Here is an 18,508-nt window from a genome sequence, read left to right on the forward strand (position 1 = left end):
GAGACATCAAAACTCTTATATCAAATTCAACGGTAATAGGAGAAAATGTCTGAATTTGGAGCCATCAAAAACTCTTATATCACTATATATAATATATCTAGTAAAGCAGAAGGCACATAAGAGACCCAAAGAGTAGAAAAAAAGTTATGAGACCTCTTCAGATTAGCTAGACAATCGGCACACTGATGCAGGTGGGCTTTAAACACATAATAAGTATATGGAAAAAAAAATCCAAAGGTCCTCCAAAATAATAGTCGCACTACCATCACCAGCCTACCCAGACTCTTTGCTAGATAATGTGTAGAATAAAAGTAGTTCTATAGATCTTTCAAGTTCTGGGATTAACCATTTCCTTTCTCTAATTTTGGCCGTTCTAACTTCTAACAGAAAGTTTCTCAATGTTGAAGTTGAACAACAGTAGTAGCTCTTTGTCCAGCCACTGGGTTGGGCTCAGAATGGATTGGGCTTACTCCCAGGCTTGGAATTGGGCCCAAGAATTTGATCCCACAGGTCAACTAATTGTTTTTATTTGACAAAAAGGTCAATTTATTTGTTAGATAGGTTAGTTACACCCATCCAAGGAAACGACAGGATTAGGCCACTAACCCCCCTGAGATAGTTAGGTCTCACCGTTGAGAAGCCCATCTACATTCCTACATAATCAACTTTATTCTCCAGTTTGCGTGCCGTTCTCGGATCCATTCAACCTATCAATATATACCACCCCAAGCTGCACTAGAGAGCTACAGAGGAAGAAGAAGAAGAGGAAGAGGAAGAGGAAGAAGAAGAAGAAGGAGGAGAAGGAGGAAGAGGAAGAGGAGGAGGAGGAGGAGATGGTGAACTTTGTAGAAGCCCAGAAGCCACTGTTGCATGGCCTAGTAAAGATGGCAGGTCTACGACCGCTCCTCATTGAGGTGGAGCCAGGCAACATGATGCACTTCTGGGTCCCAAAACACCACCTCGCCAGTAACAAGAAGATCGCACCGAATTCCTCAGACACTCCTCATGAGGATAACGAGAGCGAGGAGAAGAAGAATAAGAATAAGAAGAAGAAGAAGAAGAGCAAGCCGGCACTGCTCCTCGTCCACGGGTTCGCGGCGGAGGGCATCGTGACGTGGCAGTTCCAGTTCGGCGTCCTCGTCACCAAGTACGACGTCTACATCCCGGACCTCTTCTTCTTCGGCCAGTCCACCACCGGGAATGCCGACCGGTCGCCGGACTTCCAGGCGATGTCGGTGGCCAAGGGGCTCGGGAAGCTCGGGGTGTCGCGGTGCGACGTGGTGGGGTTCAGCTACGGTGGGATGGTAGCGTTCAAGATGGCGGAGGCGCGGCCCGACCTGGTGCGGTCGCTGGTCGTGTCCGGGTCGGTGATCACCATGACCGACTCGATCAACGAGGCGAGCCTGGCGGGCCTCGGGGTGTCCTCGTCGTCGGAGTTGTTGTTGCCGGAGACCGTCGACCGGCTTAAGGCGCTCCTCTCCATCTCCATGCACAAGAAGATGTGGTTCCCCAATAGGCTCTACAAGGACTATCTCGAGGTGAGTGTGGACTTCTTTTTTCCCTTTTCTTCTTGGTCGATCCATTTGAAACAACTAACTTATATAAAGATTAAATAGTCTTTCTTATGATCTAACTTCAGTTTTAATCGTGATTAGTTAGATTTTACTGACCGAATATTGAAATGATTTTTCCGGTAACGATTGTATTTTGAAATTGTGGATTATTTTTTTCTTGGCAGATAATGTTTGTGCACAGGAAGGAGAGGAGGGAGCTGCTGGAGGGATTGGTGATCAGCAACACAGACGCCAAGATCCCTGTTTTCCAGCAGGTATTATAGCCAGCACGAAAATTAAAGCAGCGCATTAAATTATACTAGTTGATTAAATCTTTCTCGTGAAGGCATTATGTATGGACCTCTTGGATTCGAAAGATCTACCTGGTTTTCGATCAATTTGATTAGATTTTTAAGAGAGAGAGAGAGAGAGAGAGAGAGAGAGAGAGAGAGAGAGAGAGAGGGTTAATTTACCAAACTTTCATCATCGTAAGCCAAAAAAATTATTAGTTGATTTACTTATGAAATGCTCCTATATGTGTCTCGTGAAAAGAGAACACAAATTCTTTAAGCAAATATATGTAATTTAAACCGCAATCTCGCAACTGCTCTTGAGATTTATTCATTTATTTTTTGAAGTTGATAAGGATGGCTATGTTGTTATTGTTGATACTTTATTTCCATTTTGATGCTATAGAGAGAGAAAGAAGTTATGATACTTTAATTCAATCACCATATTATATTATATCTCCTCGACAAGCTGAAGTAGAGAAGAAGATGGTTGACGATGTGAAATATGCCAACAAATTTCTTTGGTTATGCCATTTTTTTTCATAGGATTATATGGTAAAGACTTTGTTGAGCTATTATCACTGAAAGAAGTCTTATATCTCATCCATTATCATCACAAATTAATCCAATATATACATGTGGCTATAGATATTGATGTTTTGAATTGTTATTTAGTAGAATATTTTTCAAAAATTAATGCATCTTCTTATTTTGTTTGCAGAGGATACTGCTTCTTTGGGGAGAGAATGACAACATATTCAACTTAGAGCTTGCTAAGAAGATGAAAGAGTATGACTCCTATGCAAAGATATTCCTCTTCTTACTGCTTGTGTTATATTGCCCATGAACTATTCATGGACATGGAAGAAGTTTCTATGTTGATATAAGTTTTCAATCAGTAGACCATGTAAAAAAATTCCCCTTGTTGCATCTTTAATTTAGATATCAAACAATTTTTAAAGAACAAGCAACACTACAATGAACCTTAAAAAGTAATGTAAAGATGTACTTCAGGAAATTTTTTTATCTTGGATGTAAATAAGATTTGACAAATCAAACTTGGATTCATTTTCAGGCAATTGGGAGAGAAGGCCACACTGGAAAGCATACCCAACGCCGGCCATCTTCTTCACGTCGAGCGCCCTTGCGCCTACAACTGTGTCCTCAAAAAGTTCCTTGCCTCCGTTAATGCCGAAGATGCAAATTAACATCATATTATCATGACAATATTGTATCGATGTGTTATTTATTTTCATCTAATTACATTCGTCAATGTATGTCTTTCCATGGCCATCTATCAGTATTTACTTTCATTGAAATTATTTGGTATTGAATGTATTCATAAGAATTGTATTTCGTTATTTGCTATTATTGATGCTTTCAAAAAGCATACAATGAAAGAAGAAGTTTATTGTTAAATGTCTCTATGAACAGTTTGCTGAATTGGAGGGCAGGGATAGATAATTTGCTGCTGTTAGTTTGATATATTTCCATCCAGTCTTTATACCTCCTTCAAAATCCTCTTGCAAATAGGATTCCAATACTTGAAAGCTAGGTATTGCACACAAAGAAGAGGACCCATAAGCCTGTAACAGATTGGGCATTGCTGGCAAATACAAGCTATAGTCATTTCACAAGAACAATGCACAAACAGGAGAAACATGCATCTTCTACTCAGCTGGATTGGCCAAAGCTCTGGTAAAGATACATCAAGCACCTCTGTCATAGTCATGAAACATGATAAATCTTAAGAGTAGAGAGCAATCAATATACATCTAAACCACAAGCTTCTCATTCTGTACTTAAGATGAAAATATCTTGAGCACAATGACAGGTCAGGTGTCTATTAATCTTAATCACTGAATAGAGGAGTTGAACAAAATGCACTTATATAGCACGGAAGAAACATAATTAATCTTAATCACCAGTAGATAGCTCATCTACACTCAGAAAGTCTTTGGTGCAAGAAAAGGAAACTGTGTACCAAAAGCAATCAGAAGAAAGCCTGATACTTTGTGATGACCATCTCTCTCTCTCCATACAGCTACGGTTTAGTTGAAACCCATCCTTTCTTGACATTGAATCTGCGATAACATAATGTATCAAAGTAATTGATTTCTATGCTTTTCCTAAACCATAACGTCATTACGACGAGCTTCTGCTGGGCAGAGTCGCCTAGAAAAATTTTGGCTTTCAAAAATGCCAATCTGTATTCATGCTACAACAGAAAATTACATGGCTCTCAATTAGTAGCCTCAGCAGAGAGCTTGATGCGCTGATAATGCTCAGCTATTTTGTAATCAACTATTTCTCTGAAAAGCTGGGAATCCAATGTGCAGTCTGGATGGCCGTAAACAGCTGCTTGAATACTAGCCATCAGTTTAGCAATTTCTCTACCAGAGAAGCCTTCTGTCTTCCTTGCAGCCTCTCTAAGCAGGTCTTCCGTAACATCCTCAACAACTATCTTCTGTTGCTTCCTCTTAAATAACGTACTCCATAAGGATTCATCATTTTGTTCTTGTGAAATATATCGGTTCAAGTATAGTCTGAGCAGCTTGAAACGCTCCTCTTCACCAGGGAGTGGAAACTCAATCACTTCATCTATGCGGTCTGTTACAGCAGCATCAAGGTCACCTGGTCTGTTTGTTGCGAGGACAAGAACTATGTCCCTTGATTGATCACCTGTTCGAAAGAGTAGTGCATTTAGAGCACTCCGCTGAGCTTCACTCATGTGAGTGCTGTTGCGCCTGATCATTTGGGAGAAAAACAGCAAGCTCAGCATATAAAGTACAGAACAAAATAGGTTATGTTATGAAACAGCTTACTAGAAAATGGCAGCTAGTACGAAACATTAGAAGGCATAATGAGTATTTATTACTGTACTTAAGGAAAAGCAAAAATCATGTAGAATCAATCTAATGACTTGTAACAGCACAACTGCAGAAGTATCCAATGCAGAAAATGTCAGCATTAAGACTACACCTACAAGTAGGAACTACAAAGCAACATGCTATTCATACGATGCAATGAATATAATGATTACTTAGATGCAGAACAATCTTGCAAAGATGCAAGTGTACTCTTGTCATGCATTGAATGCTGACTCCAACATAATTCAAGAGAAGGCAGTCTCATGAGCTTTAAAGTCCTTTATTTGCTTATATACCTCTTCAAAATTATGACTGCATGTTTACTCTCAGAACCCTTCTTTTACTTTTGGTATGTTTGGACTCCTTGATAAACTACAACTATAATATAAACTATTTAAATACAAAAGGACAAAATACGTTATGAGTCCAGGAGTACTGACTCTATCCATACTTTAAGAGTATAAGAGAAAAATACTAAAGGTATTTTTCCCCCTAGCTTTAAATGTCTTCACATTTTAACTGTTGGTTAACCAAAGAGTAAAGTAACCTGAACACAATTCATGCAAAAGATAAGGTTTGATGGTACACAACAGTGACTTTATGGTAATTACAAGAATATATATATTTCCGAGCAAATGCATAATGAACTCTAAATTCTCAAAACCTAACTAGAAAAATGGTGTGGAAAAGGAATTTAGGCCAATTAATGTAGCTCAGGTCATGGATTTGGTGCTCCCAAGGATAAACACTGCCACAGGCAATCTGCAGCAGTGGATCACCTGTAGCATCTCAAGGGTGTGGAGACATGCCTTGCAGCATGGAAGGTCAGGCCATGCATCAGCACAGCATGAGCAGTGCCATGGAAATCCTTAGTTGGCCTTGGCATCTTTATTATACGACAGAAGGCTGATGATTCCATATGCTTGGTAAGACACACATGCCACCTTTATCATATTGCAGATGCTGGCATTTTTTCATGCTTGCCTAAAGGAACTAAGATGCTTATGTAACTAGATTATACATCACTAATAAGAATAACACACTTCCAGAAGAAGAAGAAACCTATTGTGTCAACAAATTTAAGACTCAATGTGCTGCTTTGTCTGTTAAAAAAAAGATTCCCATAATTCTGATATCTGCATTTCTAAAAACATACTTGACGCATGATTATCAGCATGAACTAGTAAATGATCTATGCTATCAAGCTAGACGTTTACTGTCAGGAATGGCTAAATCTCAGTACTCTCATCTAGAAAATCTCAAGTAAATTAGCAGTATAATTGAAGTAAAAATAAATGATATGTTAGACATGTCAGATGCCAACTTACTCGCATAAGAATGCATCAGCCTCGTCGATGAAAAGCAGTAAACCTTTTCTAGATTTCTTAGCCCAATCAAATATCTGATGAATCTTGGTAACAGCCTGTGTCCCCAAAGGCACAACATCCCCTCCTGTCATCATTGCATAATCAAGGCCCTGTAACATGAACCAATCAGCATGTAACAACATATGTGTGCCTGTACTAAAACTTCCATTTTTCACCAACGGTATGGTCTGCTCACACTATAATATTTATAATAGAAGAAAAAGATAAGGATTAACTTAAGAGACTTCCTCTAGGGCATGTTTGGCAACGGGATAAAGAAATATCCGTATAGGGACAAAAAGAGGACTTATCTCTGGATAAAAGTAGTTTTTATCCTAATTTCTTTAGGGGTGTTTAGTTGGAAAAATTGGGATAATTGTTAGAAAAAAAATATGTAATAAGAATGGTGTTGGTTGTAATAGTTGGGATAAGAGATCAAACTGATCTTATTGCCTTTTCTTAGTTTAATGTAAATAGATTTTTTTTTGAGAAAGATGGAAAAGAGGTTTAAAACTAAATATAAATTATAATTTTATTCTACAACTATTATATTATCTTCTCTTCTCATGATTAATTTAGAATTCTTGGTGCCATAATTTACACATAAATACTATCACAAATAGCATCATGGATGAACATTCCATATCAAACATTTTTACTATACATATTTTATTATTATTACAAAGTATATAATAATCACATCACAATGTGAGTACCTGAATCTAAATTGAGATAAAGATTGTCATTTCAATATATTACCAAGAGTAAATTGGTTATTAGTGAAATAACCTCTTTCTTATTCCAACCAAAACCTGGATAAAATTAACCAAAGAACCCTATTTATCTCCTCTTTTATCCTAACACTTTAGCACTCGTTGGACACTGATTTCTGGGATCAAAAGGGGTTTATCCCAGATAACCCCCTCCCAATCCCACTTTCTCAAACGGAGCCTTAAGGTCACACTCTATTCTTCAATGTCAAAGTTAGGAGCTTGAATATCAATTAATCAAAAACAGAGAGAAAAGTACATAACTATTTTATCTGAAATAAGTAGGCTTTATGATTTATGACCAAGTAAGGAGGTTTCGTAACTCTGAACTATTTTCATGTGTGTCATAAATCATAACAAACTAATCCCGATGGAATAAGGTTTTTAATAATATTTCTTAAGCCACAGGACATATCAAGTATGTCAGTACTTCGAAGCAGGCCACTCATTGCCTCTCGATGCCTGCTGCCTACTCACAAAATAAATAAAAAACTGCATAAGAAAGTTAAAGGAAAATTAAAAGAAGTGGTAAAGAATATTAAATATACCGATTTTTTAGCCATCTCCTTTGCCACTAAAGTCTTTCCAGTTCCTGGAGGTCCATAAAACAGCATGTTGCGGAATGGTGCATCATGAGACTTGGTGTTCTCCGTTGCTCGTGCAAGTTGCTCAATTCTCCTTTTCAGTGATGGGTGAAGAATAACATTCTCAAAGCTAGTCGCACTTTCCAAGGATGGCACCATTCCAGATGTTGAGCTGGATGATCTACCCTTGTTTCTAATCCGTGAAGCAAATCCTGACCATGGAAATTTATCTATTGATGATTCGCGAATCAACGAAGGCTGCCCCAATATTCGGTTAATGTAACCCCACATTACCCTAGCACCTTCCCTGTAAACAAAAATAACCAAATATAACAAGGATTTTTTTATCTCATGAAATTTGACAATAAACAAAGGCATAAAGATCTGATAGTTTTCATAATGTAAGGAGATATTCAAATTCAAAAAAAGAGAACAGCAATACAATGTTCTGAATAGACCTAGTAGTGTAAACACCGGCAGCCAGTGCAGTAACTCCTCCAACAGACATAATTAATTTACTTCGATCAGTTAGCAACATTCTCAAACCACCTATAAATTCAAAAAGAGGGTCCAAGATCAGCATGCAAGTTAAATCGAATTATATAACCAAAAAAGAAATTTTTCTACTAAATCTGAGACTACTAATACAACCTATAAATAAAAGAGATAAAGGCACAGATAAATCAAACTCTTTACAAAAGATTTTTTTTTTAGTAAAATAAGAAAGTAAGATATTTAACCATGATAACCTCAGAAGAACACCTTCTATGTGGTTAAAAGTTGCATTTATTGCAGCAAGCCACTTTTCTTTCTCGCCACTCATGCGTTCCAGAAGCATTCTCCTGCTTTGTTCTTCTGTCAATTTTGCTTCAAGAGCACGACCCTCAGCCTCTGCCATAGCTTTAACTCTGATTGTTTCACGCTCTATTTCAGCTCTCTCTTTCTCAGTTTGCCGTTGTTGCGCCTGAATTTGCTCTTCGGTAGCACGCCTAGCTTGTTCCTTTCTTACAGAAGATTCCTCTTGCATCCTAACAAGTTCTGCATTTTGTCGCCTCTGAACTTCATGTTCCGCCTGGAAATTGACAGTATATGAAATGTTGATATTAACAAAATGGAATGGAAATCACTGAATCAAAATTTGAAGCTAGCCAAAATAAAATTCTAAAAGCTAATAAACATTAGAAGAATGCACTACAATACTCTACTAAACTTAGAAATAAGAAAATGTTCAAACAGTAACCTGCATCCTTTTTCTGGCTAATTCATCTTCATAGCGAGCCATTTGTGCCTTAGCTTGTGCTTGCTGTTGGACAAGATTTCTTTGTTCTTCGGCCAGTTTACGCTGCTTTTCCTACCAACGATAAATTACACAAATATAAACAAATGACACAATTTCTTATACCTACCAAAAGTCAATTTTGTATACAATGATATAATTGCACCAAACAATTATGAGATGATTTTTGCCCAAAAAACAACTATCTATGAGCCCCAAAATTTCTTCACTCTACACAAACCTAGTATAGTGACAGAAACCTCAAGGATGAAATTAATGATTAACAACGAGATCATGGCAGAGCATCAATATAGGGATATGATTCTCCCGGAAAATTGTATGCTTCATCAATGTAGTATTACATAGACAAGTTTGATAAGTGTGGCTAATTACAGTGATATACAGGTACCAATATATCAGAAGTGTTCAATACTTCAACTCAGGTGAGCAAGTACCACTTAAAAAATTATCATGTCAAGTATCATTTGCAACTAAGAAATTACTCATGTACAGATGCTGATAAAAAAATCAAGTGGATTGCTGGTCTACAAGGTGAAGAGATAACTAGTTATAAATATGGAGGAAAGAAATACATAGGAGCATATATGATTTCCATTCTTACATATCTGACTGTAATGAATGTACTTTCTATTCTTACTCTAAAGTAAGGGAACTTGAGGATACTATACCTTATCAAGTGTTTGATAATTTGAGCAGCAATTAGAACACATGATATACTAACTAAGCAACACAAAAAATAACATCAAGAAAAAATGTAGTTTACTCCCTATAATTTGGCCCAATTTCAACTTACCCCCTTGTACTTCAAAGTTAAGCATTTAAGTTCCTATGATCCATGCCAAGTTGTAATTATTAGATTTTCCATCCAAAACTACTGATGCAAATGTTGGAATTAATGTGGTCCATTAGCACTAATATTTTCCATTATAAGAAAGTTAGTAAATGATCAAACTAACTCTACCATCATCAAATCAGACTATACTTTATAGAGGTAATTAAGTCTTTTCACATCTCTATTAACGGCTCACTAATAGTTGCAACTTGCACATAGGGATAGACTGTAAGTCTGTAATTCAACCTAATATCAAGTAATGACCCATAATAAAAATAGTTAACTACAGTTCTAGATAAAATCATATAGAAACCAAGCTAACTTCATGTTATAATAGGAAACCAGGAGAGCGACAAATAAGAGGAACAGTCATCAAGACAGGTTACAGACTAAACTTCAATAGCTAAGTAAATTAGTGAGCCAATACCTGTTACTAAGTTAAGCATGTCAATGGAAAATCAAAATAATTGAATTATAAATTGTGAGAGCAGGCAGTTTGTATGCTAAAATAATCTTGACTAAGGCAAACAAGATGAACTCTCACAGAACTGTCCACTGTTGTTACTGCCTTATGCACATCTTCAATGTAAAGGAAATAGAGGAACCTCATTTATCCTGCTGCCGAGATTATCTCTACAATTACTCAGCATCATTAGAAAGAATAACCATTTAACTATTTGAAATTTGATCATTTCCATTATAATTTTTTCGATTCTAAGTTTACAAGGCATGATTTATATATAGAAAAAAAAAAGAGATGAATAATCTATCAACCTCAAGATATTTCGTTCCTAGACAATGTCTATATCGATATCATAGGTCTAGCATATACTGAGGTTCACAATTGTCAGCCAACTTCTAGAAAATTCCAGCTGGAAAAACACGTTTCAGGCATTAATGGTTGTATTCACACAATCGCACAGGGCACAGGAGTGGTGAAATAATGACCATATGCTAAAAAAAAAAGATTATATAACATGCTGGACTGCTACAAAAATTTGCCCTTCAGAAAAATGCAGACTTTTTTACAGCTAATTTTCAAGTAATTACCAACCAAAAGAAATCCTTCAATACCGAAATGCAGAAGTGTCTTCTAAACCAAGAAACCAATTCATTCTCGCAACTAGAAATTATGTATTTATTCTACAAGTAAATGCTCACGATCTCAATAAGAGATTGGTTAGCGAGAAACTGGGCCTTCTCCGCCGCCAGCTCCGACAGCCTCGTCTCCTCCTGCTTCCTCATCAGCTCAAACACCTGAGAGAAATCCAAGAAACGAATTAAAAACGACTTTAAAAAAAAAAATCGAGGACAGAAAGAAATACCTGCTTTGAATATGGAGAGCTATTGATCTCACGCAACGCCTTCGCGCCCCTTTCCAGAGACTCGGGATCGAAACCACCCGATGAAGAAGAAGAGGAGGAGGAAGAGGAGAGAGAGGGCGCATCGGCGTAGACGCGGTTGGTTAAAGACTTGAGAGAGAACGCCACTGTCGCGGCGGCGGCGCCCGCCGTCGCGGCAGAGTAGCTCCGGCCAAGGCGCCGCATTTGCGGCGGCTGTGGTGGAAGAGAGCGAGGGTTTTATTTTATTTTTTTCACTTCTCTCGAACGAGGGTTTTAAGCGCAAATGGAAAGCGGCTGGCTGCGAGGTTTTTCCCTTCGACTAAAATTTTGAAGGGTTAATTACATTTTGATTCCTCGGTCGATATTTTTAATTACTATTTATTGTTTTGGCGATTTCCCCCCCTAAGAAATAAAATTAAATTTTTTACATTATTGTTTATAAAAACCTTATAAGACGGAGATAGAATCAATGGGCCTTCCCCTCAGGTTGGCTCGCTAGGCCTTTTCGATTGGCAGCCTATTTTTTGGGACCCAAAAAAGGTAATCTCCTGCATTAATTTATCTAGAGGGTCTTTCTATGGAAACGAGGAAGCTTCGATTTTGGATTTTGCCTCTACTATAAGAAGAGGATTCAATTTACCCCTCTAGGATGTTCGACCTTGTAGACAGATGTTCTTAAGGCAGTTGAGACCTTCTTTGTTGCAATTTCCTTCAACTCAAGTCTTAGATGCTAGATTAGCTTATAGATAGACAAATAGTCCCCAAAAGACACTTTGAGTAGCCAATTCTCTCCTCCTCTCCCCAATGTCCAAAAGGCTGGGGCTATGGATGAGACTCCCTCTTTGAATTTCTTAATTCCTTCCCAAAACATCAAGTGTGGATGATTAGAATTATTGGAGGTTATCCCCTTCTAGAATCTCTTGCTACTCTCCTCCTTACTTCGCTAGATGAACAGCCTATAGCTTCTCTATTACAGGTAGATGCCACCTACTCAGCAAGGAGCTTGAATGATATGATCTAGATTGAGTCCCGATATAGTAGGTCGATTGAAACTATTATTTACTTATTGCATTAGTTATATTATTTCCATACTGCATGAGTTGTATCTATTTAAGGTTCAATACAAATTTAATTTTAATTAATTTTGGCTGGGTCCTAATTGAGTTGGCTAGTCGAGTCAAGTTAGGTTAGGCTCAATCGACCTGCTATATAAATGTGGATGATAGCCTAATCTCTCTCTCTTACGCCCAGACTTGACTCATCCCTTTTGCAAAGCTGAAAAAGCCCTCAGACTTTCCCTAAGCCAGACTTTCCCTCAGACTTTCCCTTAAACCCCATTTTATCCTAAACCATGCCTTCCCCTTACCTTTCTTAGGGTCCTCCTCCTACCACCTCAATTCTTAATTTTTGAAAGTAGTGAAATATTCTCTACTCCTTAGGTTAAAGTTACTCAGCATGATAATAAATATTTAGGATGTTAACTGACGCAAAAATGTAGGATGCCTTTGAATAAATATTTTAGAAAATACTGTCAACTCAAAGACCAAAGTGAGCTAAAAGAAATGATATACTTCTAGGAATTAATACTATTATTGGATTCATTACTATCATATGGAAAAATACTAGTTTGAATTATAACCACTAGATATTGCAGCAGTCATTCTTGCATCAATTAATCTTTTAAGAACTATATGTAGGTTATACAGTTTCTTCTTTTTTTTTAAAAAAACTTTTTATGCTAGCAGTGATACATGTAGAGCCATTCTAGATCATCAAGTTAGCATCACTAGTAAAAGAAGCTATAAAATGACAATTTTACAGAATAAAAAAAAAGATATTACTTCATTGGAAGTTTCCCAATGCAAAAAATCTGCTTGAGATGAAAGAGTTGATACAATAATCAGATCAGCTTATCGGATGAGTTTGCCAGACACAAAAATCTGTCTGTTACAATGATCTAATCCTTTGAAATTTTATAACGAGAAATACAACAGGAACATCAGAAAAATGAAGAAAAGGAAAAAGAAACAAAAGGATCAGATTCTGGACCACCATGGATTGCCAAATCAAAGCCAGCAAATTAGTCTCGCAAGAAATTATCATAGGCTTAGGTTCAGAAATCATCTTCATCGTCCAATTCTTGGTCATTCTGTCGGATTCTCTTCCCTTCCCTTAATGCAATTCTTCCACCCTTTTTCGGTTTTCCTCTGAAAGTCAGAAATAAAGAAATTTGCATATGTGCCCTTTTGAATAGAATTAATCAGTGAAATAACAAATCAAAGAGATAAATAATAAGGTTATGATTGAGTAGGAAAGCATAAATGCAACCGAAAATTTGAAAATGCAACTGAACTTCAGCAATAATAAGGTTATGTGCCCTTTTGGTTGTTGGCTTCTCATTAGCACAATGCTCACTGCATGATTACATGAAACCCTAGAAGGTTGACAAGATGCAAATATGAAGGGAATCACATCATCCATTGCAGGCTATAGGTAGTGCAACACACTTCCTTCCCCAGAGGACGATGTGAAACATACCATCATTATTGTGGAATTTATTTCTACACTATGAAACTGAACAAACAATGCACCCAGGACAACAAAGTCCATAATGCTCTTCAAAGATTTGTCATAAATTCAACCCCCTAGTATATGCTAACCTTTCTAAATAATCATAGATGATAGGATAATATTTCAGCATACATTCAACACAGGTACACTGAGGACGGCACACACATGCACAGAGAGTTGTTCAGGTAACATATGAGCTTCTATAAGTCCATTCATTGACAGACCAACAAGGAGAAAGGAACCTCTTGTTGCTTGTTCAGCCAACGGACAAACATATGCATTATAACCACATAAGTAATTGGGAGAACGATCAAATAACTTACTGCCCATTTGCAGGAGTGCTTCCTCCCTTTGACCGACCTGGTCCATATTCAGCTCTTCCATCTGCAAAGATAACACAAAAATACAAGTCAAAACTCTTGATCAGATGGAACGTAACTCTTCTATCTTTCTACGAGTACTCACCATCTCGTCCAGCTACATGTTCTTCGACCTGGAAATAGAAGAGGAAATTGGCATTTAAAAAATCTGTCAGTGTAGAAGTATGTGGGACTTGAGAAATATCTCATGAACCAAAGATGACACAGCCTCAAAATGAACGTATTTCTAGCTATTAGTATTAGGTTGGTGGTCAATTAATGAGTTTTACGATGAAAATTTCTAGAATGACAACCCAGAAGTAATGTGACCAAGCATCCTGTAAGATACTTGTCATCATCAACTCGAAGAAGCCATAAGTAAATAGTAAATGAAAGAAGCAACATAACTGAGTACAAGTAAGTGAACTCAAAAGCAAGGGGTCACAAACAAAACATCAGTAGTAAGCTTACTAGCCTACTTTAAACATATTTTAATAAATGGTTGTAGTTACATACTGCTGGAGAGGTAACTGAGGACAAAGAGAAAAGCCTATCATCAGGCTGAAACTTCCTGGAGCGCTTCAGGCTGAAGGCACAAGTTTAAAGAAATTTGTGTCACAATATTATTTGAAAAACCAAAGGCATGATACATCTCAGCCAGAAACATTATGGGACTGGACAAGAAACTATAAGAATGAAAACTACAAATGAGTATAAGGGAAATTTGCAGATGGAAGAATTGATCAGCAAATCACATGTTATCAAGATTTAAATATGAGATCTGTGCAAGCTTTCTATTATCAAGGTGTTGTATATCAATATGCATCTCAAGAACTATTTCAGTACGAATTCCTTATTGCTTCTACAACTTAAAAACTCCAAAGGAAACATGGAGAAAATATAAGTTCTCATATTAATATGTAATCAGCCATATACTGCTCACTATTTAGCTTATAATTTATGTAACTAACGCAAAAACCATTTTCCGCAAAAGTTCAAAGACCCAAATATATGTTTTGTAGAGAGATAGTCTTCTCATATTACGCATAAAGCTGTTGAACTTATATTTTCATCTATCATCTAGCATGTCTCTGGGATAATAGTACATATGGAGATGCTCGTGGCTCATGCAAAGAAAGCCAGCCAAATAAAGAATCAGCAGCAGACAGCAAAACTTCACTTCATGCAACATGATATAACGTCCTCATTTAGCTTACCTACTGAATATTACTGGTAATGCCAACAAGTTTCTCGCCAGCCAGTCCAGCATGCTTACCAGAGATCTATCACATTGGAATCCGCAACTAGAATCCCAAGAAATGACCAGAAGTCTGATCCTTTTACTGAAATTAAGTATTGGCCTTCTGTTTCCCGTAGGTCCTTTTTTTAAGGAACCATTTTTAGCTTGAAATTTCAATAAGAGGTGAAGCCTTGCTTTTATAATCTACTAGCCAACTCACTGTATAATCCAAAAGTCTGAACACTTGAATCATGTGAAAGGTATTATAAGTCAATAATTATCTGAAATTTTATTGATGGTTCCTAAAGATTCAGGATCCCTGAAACTGAGATGGACTAGACCAGAAAAAAGAAAGAAAAGAAAACTGATTTTAGTAGTCAGGGTGTTTTAATCAGACTGGCACAATCTACTACATATGTAGACAATATTACTTGCCAAAGAAAATAAAAAACAGAAAATAGAAGTGAAAAATTAAAATTCGCATATATTGGCAAAAATATATTTGGCTAACGGTTGGTTCAAATTTTAAACAGTATGACGTGCAAATTCCAGGAAGGTAATGAATGCCCATATGCTATCTCTTGGAAAGGATAAAGGCAAACTTCCTAAAATTTGATCATGTTGCATATGGCGCATATAAAAATGAGAAACAAGAATGAAGAATATAGCTAGAACTTCAAGACAATTGATGCAACTCACTTTGCAGTGCTCTTTGAAGACGACAAAAATCCATCAAAACCTTTCAGTACACTCCCAAACTGATTTGATTCTTGCAAATAGGTGGTCTCTAAGTCATATACCTTGTGGCATACAGAGTATGAAATGTAAAGCGTTACTCATTAACATGAAAACCAAAAGCCTTCACTATTAATTGACTGTTAAATAAGCAAGCTTGGGAATAAAAAGAGAAATGACTTATTGGTCATGTTAAAACATTCTCATTCTCTTTCAGAAAACAACTAAATTCAGATACAGTTTTTCTCATGAATTATTTCCATAAGTTAATGATGATTCTGCCCTTTTCTTTTTCAGGAACAGGTAATATGTACTGTAAAAATCAAACGAATGACAAGAAACAAATCCAAAGAGTCTTTAGTACATACCATCAGGAGACATAACCAAACCAATGACAGCCAAAAATAGAGTTTCTGAGTAAAACATAGTCCAAAAGCATACTATAAACCAGAAATCTTGCAATTGACAAAACCAAAGACAAATATAACTACATTAAAAAAAGTGTGCGATAAAAAAAAAGAAACATCAGACTCAATTTTGTCATCTTCAAATAAGAATATCGAGAAGGTCAAGGTGTCAAGGAACTTTTCTATCTCAAGACATATATCAAGTAATGTAGCTTTCTTAATGTGGATCTCTCAGAAAATCAATTTGCCAGTTCACATAAAGTTTTTAACTTCTAAAATCTTGATTAATGACAAGATTCAACAAAGACCACATTAATCCATTCCTGAACTTCTTATTTGTTAGTGATTGATTTAGTTGTCTGCCTTGGAAATATCATAAGGAAACTTATAACAAATCTATATTTCAAATCTGCACAATGCCTGCATCGGGTTATTAAAAACTTGAAGTTGATTTTCAACCTACACTAAGAAGTTTGCTTCAGAAATCATTGATACAAACAGAAGGAAGAAATAATAAATAAATAAGTAAAAGTACCAAAAATGAGGTCTTAATTAAGCAATACAATTATAGTTTAGCTCATTAGTCGGAAACAAGCTGACCGCTACTAGTGGCAAAGTAAATCAACTGCTTGCAAGTTAAATATGGAATCCTCGATAAAGTAAAGCAAGTTGGATTTAAATTCCATCTCTTCCCACATAACCAAATAAATAAACTAGGGCAGAGAATCTACCGTGACCCCAGTAGTAAATTTGCAAATTAGAAGGATTCAGATAAAAAAAGATCAGAACTTCGCGAAGAAAGAAAGCGAATGGTTCAACCAATTGGACTTACGTACTTGCCTCTCGATGCTTCGCAGCTCCTCCTGGAGCTTCGTCCTCTTGGTCACGAGGGCCGAGAGCATGGCCGCGGGATTCGCCCTGTGCCCTAAATCCATGGCGTTTTAACAACATCGAACTTTATTCGGAGAGAGATCACGAATCGAACTCAAAAGCGAAAGAGAAATAATTTGCAAAACAATTCTAGGGTTAGGGTTTCTCCCAACGGTTACCTTCCGATTCCATCACTCCCGCGAGACTTCGAGCTCGCTATCCCAAATTATTTATATATATATATATATATATATATATATATAGCTATATATACCATCTCTATTCTCTCTCCCTCTCCATGAGACCACGATTCGAAATTTCGGTTGATGTTTGATCTTTAAGATTCGTGCAAGAAGGGATGGACGGCGGATTTTTTTTTTGTTCAAGTAATTATTTTAGTGGCAAATTAGATTATACATATACATATATATATATATATATACACGTCGTATATGTTTAATTATGAGTAATCTGCATTAAGGTAATCTCAGTACTAGATAAATTAATTACTAGAGGAATTGGCTGCCAAATTATCAGCTCAAAAGAAACTTGTAACATGAATAAATAATTTATTTTCAAGCACAAAATGTTGATATAACCCATGCTTAGCATATTGCAATCAAATATACTACAAAGAGATATTACAAACGCATAAATAAATAAAAAATATTGTACTGCAACTGGATAAACTAGAGCGTTATCATATTGCAGTTGAATAAACTAGAAAAATATCGAGCTAAAATCTAGATCAGATAAACACACATTAGAAAATAAGTAATTTTGTAAGAATCTAAAAGATTCTTCGAAGAAAAGCAATAATGGAGTCGATAAATTGCTAATTGGATTGGTGCTTGACATCTAACATAAAATGAGAGCTATGTTAGGTGATTTTCTTAAAAGATAACAAATGTCATTTGAACCTCCTCAACTATCTCTATAGTAGTGAGGAACTCAAAGAAGTCCCCCAGGAGAACATAGCAATCCAACAGCATAATTGATGAGGAGAATATGAAAATGATAAGGAACACAAGGTTAAGGGCTCTCATGTATATTATTCTCCTAGATTTCTAGGGTTGCATCCATGCAGTCTTAAAATTATTGAGATGATATAAGTTGGTCACATACCAGCCCTAGGAAGCTAAAAGATAAAAAGTGTCAAGGCTTCTCTTTTTCCTTTCACAAAATAGTCACCTACTACCTTGTTGGCTTCTCAGTAAACATCATCTCAAATTGACATCTTAGATAGTTATCTTGGGCTCTATCTATCAGTTTTTGGGGAATACATTTTAGTGTATTCTACTCACCAATATTATATCCTTTGAGTAATTAGATGTCCCTTCTTTCTATCATGGTCAAATGGAATTTTTTTTTAAAAAAAAGAGCAAATTTGCCATTACATGGTCATATGAATTTGGTGATC

At 36.5% G+C, this 18,508-nt stretch overlaps 3 protein-coding genes across 4 annotated transcripts; 1 reads left to right on the top strand and 2 right to left on the bottom strand.

Moving 5' to 3' along the window:
- The first annotated feature begins 678 nt into the window (after positions 1 to 678).
- On the top strand, positions 679 to 3,262 carry LOC140781930 (uncharacterized). The gene is made up of 4 exons (XM_073128242.1): positions 679 to 1,538; positions 1,739 to 1,828; positions 2,565 to 2,632; positions 2,919 to 3,262. The coding sequence occupies exons 1-4, from the start codon at positions 834 to 836 to the stop codon at positions 3,049 to 3,051; spliced, it is 996 nt and encodes a 331-aa protein (XP_072984343.1). The 5' UTR covers positions 679 to 833; the 3' UTR covers positions 3,052 to 3,262.
- Positions 3,263 to 3,730: 468 nt separating this feature from the next.
- On the bottom strand, positions 3,731 to 11,260 carry LOC140782540 (uncharacterized). Its single transcript, XM_073129157.1, has 8 exons — positions 10,889 to 11,260; positions 10,725 to 10,820; positions 8,675 to 8,785; positions 8,197 to 8,506; positions 7,893 to 7,983; positions 7,399 to 7,741; positions 6,042 to 6,190; positions 3,731 to 4,590 (listed from the first exon to the last, which is right to left on the bottom strand). The coding sequence occupies exons 1-8, from the start codon at positions 11,108 to 11,110 to the stop codon at positions 4,086 to 4,088; spliced, it is 1,827 nt and encodes a 608-aa protein (XP_072985258.1). The 5' UTR covers positions 11,111 to 11,260; the 3' UTR covers positions 3,731 to 4,085.
- A 1,469-nt stretch (positions 11,261 to 12,729) lies between these two features.
- Positions 12,730 to 17,324, bottom strand: LOC140782950 (uncharacterized). Of its 2 annotated transcripts, XM_073129861.1 has the most exons (7): positions 17,268 to 17,324; positions 17,055 to 17,143; positions 15,776 to 15,876; positions 14,353 to 14,422; positions 13,943 to 13,970; positions 13,801 to 13,861; positions 12,730 to 13,113 (listed from the first exon to the last, which is right to left on the bottom strand). In XM_073129861.1, exons 1-7 carry the CDS (start codon positions 17,278 to 17,280, stop codon positions 13,020 to 13,022), a joined length of 456 nt encoding a protein of 151 aa, XP_072985962.1. In that variant the 5' UTR covers positions 17,281 to 17,324; the 3' UTR covers positions 12,730 to 13,019. The 2 variants fall into 2 exon arrangements, with proteins under 2 accessions (XP_072985962.1, XP_072985963.1); XM_073129862.1 differs by lacking the exon at positions 17,268 to 17,324 and having other exon boundaries at positions 17,055 to 17,153.
- Between the last annotated feature and the right edge of the window lie 1,184 nt (positions 17,325 to 18,508).

The sequence above is a fragment of the Typha latifolia genome, chromosome 2 (genome assembly GCF_019914945.1).
Source record: "Typha latifolia isolate L0001 chromosome 2, TyphaL0001v2, whole genome shotgun sequence".
Taxonomy (NCBI): Eukaryota; Viridiplantae; Streptophyta; class Magnoliopsida; order Poales; family Typhaceae; genus Typha; species Typha latifolia.